The sequence below is a fragment of the Nicotiana tabacum genome, chromosome 16 (genome assembly GCF_000715075.1).
Source record: "Nicotiana tabacum cultivar K326 chromosome 16, ASM71507v2, whole genome shotgun sequence".
NCBI lineage: Eukaryota > Viridiplantae > Streptophyta > Magnoliopsida > Solanales > Solanaceae > Nicotiana > Nicotiana tabacum.
The window spans coordinates 146,998,256-147,005,560 of NC_134095.1; the positions used below are offsets into that span (position 1 = coordinate 146,998,256).

At 33.5% G+C, this 7,305-nt stretch overlaps 1 protein-coding gene across 1 annotated transcript; it reads left to right on the forward strand.

The window, feature by feature from the left end:
• Positions 1-1,078: 1,078 nt before the first annotated feature.
• Positions 1,079-4,444, forward strand: LOC107820169 (UPF0481 protein At3g47200-like). Its single transcript, XM_075233454.1, has 3 exons — positions 1,079-1,347; positions 1,955-2,060; positions 2,759-4,444. Exons 2-3 carry the CDS (start codon positions 1,989-1,991, stop codon positions 4,232-4,234), a joined length of 1,548 nt encoding a protein of 515 aa, XP_075089555.1. The 5' UTR covers positions 1,079-1,347; positions 1,955-1,988; the 3' UTR covers positions 4,235-4,444.
• The last annotated feature ends 2,861 nt before the right edge of the window (positions 4,445-7,305 follow it).

A 7,305-nucleotide genomic window follows, 5' to 3' on the forward strand; every position in this document is an offset into this window, starting at 1 on the left:
GAAGCTAGTAACTATATACATCAAATTGTAGCAATGATTTTGTTAGTATCACCTTATTTTGAAAAGTGTTTTTTTCAATTTTGTTGGTGAGAAGTAGATTATGTTTGACTAATAAATTTAAAAAGCAATTTTAAGCAGTAATTAGTGTTTGACCAAGCTCTTAAAAAATGAGTCAAGTATATTTTTCTCAAAAGTTTTTTTAAAAAATATGCTCTCGGAAAGAAACTACTTTTCTTGCTTCTAAAAAGCTGCTAGTCTGTGTACTCACAAGAGCACTTTTTTTCCTTCTAAAAATTTTCAAACACCTTAACTTTAGGAATAAACACTTTTACCAAAGCCCAAAAAAACCCTTTTGGCAAAAAAGAAGCCAAGTCTGACATTAAACCTATGCAGTGATATATATATATATATATATATATATATATATATATATATATATATATATATATATATATATATAAAAGATGATTCGTCTTAACTTCTTTGTGTGTTTACTTTTTTATCTTTTTGAATGCTTTCGGTAAAAATTGTACCTCCACTAGTATTAGACCTGCAGGAGTCCGACTCTTTCTTCCGGTTCTTACTTTAATTAAAAAGACACTGGTTTTATCAATCCCACTTTTAGGTGAATTTACTTCATTTACAAGAAAATTTGATGTATCATTAGTCTTTAGCCTCAAGCTTATTAAAGTAGATATATATTTTTTTTATTATTTAGGAATACAGATAATTACTTGTCTGTCTGGTTTTGGAAGATTCATTGCAGGAAGGAGGATGAGGTATTATATAAGCCTTTTGTAAAGAAGGAAAATTTTAGTGTTCTTCTGCTGAACTGAACTTGATATGAAATCCAAGAATTAATATTATATGGTAGCTTGAAACCTATCTGGTTAAAACTTTATTCTATGATACTTTTCTTACAGTTAATGTCATTATATTTTATTCTATGATACTTGTAGCTTTATTTTATTCTATGATATTTTTCTCAGATTGATGTTATCACACGTTAGTAATATAGGTAAACCCTACAATCACACAAAAGAAAATCTATATATAGTACTAAAATCTTTTCAGTTTCGACATCATTTTCTCATAGACTAATGTATTTTCCGTTTAAAAATTCATTCCTCTTCCACTATATTTCCAGCACCCCCTCTCTCATCATATCCTTCATCGTCAAGTAGAGAGGACAGCCCGGTGTACTAAGCTCCCGCTATGCGCAGGGTTCGAAGAAGGACCAAATCATAAGATCTATTATACTCAGTCTTATCTTGTATTTCTGCAAGAGGTAGCTTAAGTACACTCCAATCAGTCCATTTTGAATATATAAATAGTCAAACCAAAGAGGTAATTAACTTCTACATTATCATTCTGTCATTCTAGCACGAACTTAGTGTGCGAGACTGCCCTTTATTTGTCATTTTATGCCAAGCACAAGGTGTACTATTGCAATTTTAATCATTTCATATTTAAATGCCCCAAATCGGGTAGGATACGGTAACTTGGTCTTCTTAAATAATCTTGGATAATTCTCACCTCATAAGCTAGCTTTTAGGGTTGAATTTGACTCATATCCACTTTTTAAAATTATCACTCTATAGCATATTTAAGGCAGTTTCTCCTTTTTTTTTTCTCAAAGAAATGTTTTATTACTCCCTCAAGGAAATGTCTACGACTCCCTCAAATTGCCATTATTTTAGGATGATATAAAATGAACAGTGTACATAGATTATGAGACATGGATCTTATGTATTTTCAATTACTTAAAAAGTGCACCCTTCCTGATATTTTTAAAAAAAATATTCTGTAGAACAAATTAGTTTGTTCAATCTAAGAAATAGAATTTCTAACAGTTCATAAGAAGAAATAATACGAGATTTCATTTTTTATTTTGTTGTCTTTTCTTTTCAACTTTTATGCCATACCATTTTATACCGATATCTGTTGCATGTAGGAATTATAAAGTTCAAGAAAATAATTAAAGAGGGATGGCACACTCTATTGAGATTACCCCAATTGATCACCAAACTCCACTGCTTCGTCAAGCAACAAAAGATGAGGTCTCTCTCTTTCTCAACACAAACTTTCGTTTTATTTATTGTATTTTTGTACAAAAGGAAACAAGGTAACAAACATGAATAGTCACTCGTGTATCACTTGTTAATAATTATAATTTTTTAATATATATATATATATATATATATATATATATATATATATATATATTAAGTCATTAAAAGCATAAATAATAACGTCAAGTTTCTTTATTAAGATTCAGTTGTTTTATTAATTTTCCTTTTACTCTTTTGGTTTCCACTAATGATGTTTAAAACTTCATTACGATTCACTATTCGTTTTTGTATACCTTCCCTATAATTACTTGTTACTTCCTTGTTTACTTTTACTTGTTCACTATTTTAAAAATATATTTTACTTTTACTTGTTCATCTTTAACAATTAAGAAAAAGACAATTTTCTTTTCTGTTTTACCTTTATCATTAACTATTTATTCCCCAAGACTTTTTAAAATGCTATTAATATTATGGATAGAATTTTAAAATACATATTTCATTTACTTTTCTTAAAAGGAGTGCAAAATCAAAATGGACAACTAAAAATAAATGGAGGGAGTAGAATTTATAGAAAATAATAAGTATATATAAATATTACTACAATAGGATTTAAAAGAATTGGAATTCAGCGTGTTAGTTTCTCAAAACGAAAAAAAAAACTATGAACTCTTTTCCATTAATTACAGATAGAAGAAGGGAAGAAACTGGATGATATAATCGAGAACAAGGAAACAAATGGTCAAGATCAAGTCAATAAGCCTGCAAATAAAATCTTAGATGAAATATATGAGGATTTGGACATGAATTCGGCTATGAGATCCACCACCATATTCAAAGTAAGTGTGGGGTTACGTGGATCAAATCCAGATGCTTATAAGCCAAAGTTGATCTCTATTGGTCCTTACCACAAACACAATCCCGAACTTCGATCCATGGAAAAGTACAAACTATTGTATCTACAACGGTTCCTCCGTAGGAAAGAGGAGATTGATGTGGAAAGTTGCATTAGAGAATTGGAGGATGAAGCATTAAAGTGTTATGACGATATAGAGAACCTTGAACGTGATATTGTTGGTAATTTTTCAAAAATATTGTTACTTGATGGTTGTTTTCTAGTTGAACTCATTCGAGAGTGGTGTGGAATGTGTCCAGAAGGAGAAGGACCGATTATAGCCATAAATTGCATAATTAATCAAGTATGTCGAGATCTGCTGTTAGTAGAAAACCAACTTCCTTTCTTTGTCCTCGCTAAGCTTCATCACATGACTATGAATGAGGAAGATGAAATATCATTCACAAAAATGGTGAAGTGGTTCTTTTTACCTTTATTACCAAAGATGGCCCCTGCATCCTATTTTGAGAGTGAAGGTAATGATATTGCCGTAGAAATCAAACATTTACTTCAAGTTGTACACATGTCATGTCATCCTTCTGAGATTAAAAGTACTAGCCTAACCCATGAGAATCCTAGTTTGGAAATGGAACATTATTGCAATAAGAGCTTATGTTGTAATCCTTTGCAAATAATTAGGTCAAAAGATAAGCCAATAGATAAGGACCACGTAACGGGGCATAACGTCATGCCAAATGCAACAGAGCTTTCTGAAGCTGGAGTTAGCTTCGTAAAAGTCGGATATATTTATGATTACTTGGAGGAAGAAAACTGTGAAGATAACACAAGTTTATTTGATATCAAATTTGAGAATGGGTTAATGAAAATTCCTAGTTTTAGAGTCACCGATGAAACGGAGACTCTCCTGCGAAATCTGATAGCGTATGAGCAACAGTCGTCTCATGTACATGGTCCTAGATATTTCAGTGATTTTGCAATTTTCATGGATTATCTTATTGACTCGGAGAGAGATGTGAATTTGCTTCGCCATAAAGGAATCATCAGGAATAGGATAGGGGAGGACAAAGAAGTAGCTAGCCTTTTTAACAAGATTGGGAAAGGGGTCATCGTTTCATCTGAGGACTTCTATTACAAACAAGAATGCAGAAAATTAGTTCACCATTATAAACAACCATGGAACCTAATGAAGGCAAGTTTAAGGCGCAATTACTTTAATAGTCCGTGGGTAGGAGCTTCAACTGTGGCAGCTGTCATACTTCTCATACTCACAGCTATGCAGACTATTCTAACTTTTACCGGTGGTGTTTAAGTAGTCATTGTTCTAATTATATACATAATGGTTGTTTAAATGTCTCCACTGTAGTATTTCCTCACAACTCCGTGCATGTGTGTTGATGAGCTTATTGTATCAACTAGATGGCCCATGCCAGTGAGCACATGCATTTGCCCGACATAGTTTATGTTATTTTGGTACAACTATATACAAGATTAACCAAAAAAAGAGGAAATTCAACACCGGGAAGATATTTCTCATAGAAAATTGCATCTTTGTCCAATTGCATAAAGAAAAGAAAGGGAAATATAAAAATTCAAGCTTTTAGCAAAATTTCAAAAGATGGAAGCAGTTTTGTCAAGTACTTGAATATATGCAACATTCAAATTTCTGCATGGGCCATGCAAGTGCCTGCACGACTTTGCTTTCAATTCTAACATATTTTTTAATACTAAGTATTTCTGGCAATGTTAAGACATTTCATTGTTTAACATAGTTTGCTTGTCTCTTCAGTTGTTTTTTGCATTATGCTCACAAATAGAGGCAGGGGCAGATCTACGTGTAGTATTTCGGGTGCTCGAGCACCCATTAACTGACACTAACCTTACATGCTTATATATGAAATTTTTATAAATTATATATATGAAGTCAATAGCACCCCTTGCTCGAAACATTCGATGGGTGCTTTGGTTGGAAGCCTAATTTGAAGGTGCATAATTGGGCATGTACGCAGGTTCGTTTCCCAGGAGGCACAAATTTATAAGAGCTCACTCAAGTTTTTTCCTCCATTACAATTTTTTTTGTACTTTCTTTATATGCATTCCTTTTAATTTGCTGACTATTACTTGGTTTTAACTTAGAGATTTCCGTTTTTCTTACTCATTCTCGCTGGTTTTAACTTCGTTTGTCCGTGACTGGGTAGAGACATCTATCTTTGGCCTTGTTGATATAAAACCAACTGATCTTATGCATGCTATGTACAAATTATGGTAGAAAGTTAGAAAATGTGAGATAACATCAAAAAGAGGAAGACAATAGCTGATAAAGTCGTCAAGAAACTTAGCTACAAGATATATTTGTGCACTTGCTAAGTCTATGAAACTAGGTATTTCTCATGTCTAGCTAGCATAGCAATCTTGGATAAGGAAGGACTGCCAGAACAATTTGAGTTCACAATCTATCGTGTATACACCAAATGGTATAGAAATGCAATACTTTCGCGTGTCCTACGTTATAAAATAGCAAGAATATTAGCTATAGTTGTAATCTTTCCGTGGGCGAGTGACAAACAAACTTGAACATTCTGTCTTCTACGTGAAACAGCCAACACTGACAGGAAGTGGGTGGCTCTCCAGATTAGTAGCCAAAAAATATTGCATTTAACAGGTGTTCATACAAACATACTTCACAACTGGGGTCATGTCAAGATGACGATTAACTGCATATCTATATCTAATATAGCCTTTCCAAAAGGCATACACATTGGAGATAAGTCTCTTTTGTTAATGTTCTCTGACCAATAAAATATTTTAAGTGGCAACACAACAATGGCTCTTTGCGCTTAACAAGGTTTAACCACTAAGAATAACAACAGACAAACAAGTAGTCTAACCAGAGCTCTACATCACAGACTTTAAGTTTTCTAAGTTCACATTATTGTTTCTCCCTCCATCCGTGGCATATTTTTCTTTTTGGTCTGTCCCAAAAAATAATGTCATACTTCCTTATTTATTAACTTTAAACTTCTAATTCTATCGTTAACGAGATAATTTATAGACACACAAATGCCTATGGCTTGTTTCGGACCACAACTTTTAAAAGTCTTTCTTTCTTAAACTCTGTATTTAGGCAAATGCCACTATATAAATTTGGACAGAGGGAGCATTGATAATAGGATATAATTGCGTATTTTAGCCAATTATTACACTCTAATTTACTGCACTTTAATTGAGTTTGAGCTTTAATCGCTAGTGTTCTTCACTAATTGTGTATTTTACGCCTTGATTCCGAGCTATAGATATTATGGAATGAATTCAAGTGATTTGGAGCCTTGAAGTCTGAGTAAAATACCAAGAAATCAAGTCGGGATCGTGTTCGGGGATCAACGGATGATAGTTAAGAATGAAACGGAGAATCGAGCGGGCATACAATACATTGTCTAGTAAAATATACATAACGTTTCGCTCAGAACTCCGTTTGGGCTACACAATATATCGTTGGAAAGCTATTTGAAAGAGCTACAACTATCATGCTTTGCATTTTTGCGAATTCCCACTACCGCAGCGCATGGTGCGGCGCGCGCCTGTGGAAATTTCATGCAGCACGTCAGAATCAGCTCTCTGAACTTCCACACAAGCACACCGCATGGCGCGTCGCCCCATGCGGTGCGCTTGTATAAATTTTACAAAGCTAGAGTCCTATTTCGAAGGAAAGGGTGTTTCGTCTAGGCCCGACCCTACTTGGTATAAATACATATAAAAATGCTATTTTGATGACTTTTGACATATCTTAGACCTAGGGAAACTTTTTTGAAAGGGAGAAAACGATTGGAGCATTCTTTGGAGAAGGAAATCATCGAATTCTTCATTCCTTCATCATTGCTTTATAATTTGTTTATGCAAAATACTTAGAAAATTGTGCTACGAACATGAGTGGCTAAGCACTCTAGTTTCTAGGATTGTGGTTGACATGATTATTAACGTTTATTAAATACATCTCTATTAATTCGGATTATCATCTTGTGGTTGTTTCTATAATTTTAGTTTTAATTTGTGAATTGTTGTAACTACCAATTCACCCTACTATTTATGCTATGTTTGGGAAAGCCATGTTTAGATTGGAGTAGAAAAGCTTAAATCTGAACCCGTGGCTCGGGGGAAGATTTTGCGGTTAGGATAGGAATATACCTAACAGTCTTGCTTAATTAAATACCGTATTCGTTCATGATAGACTCAATACCATAAGAATATAGGATTGATATTGTCACGACCCGGATTTCCCACCCTCGGGAGTCGTGATGACGCATACTCATGAAAGCTAGGCAAGCCGAGTATTATAGATTTATTACCCTTCATTTTTCCTTAACCTTTTAACATTTACGAATTAAC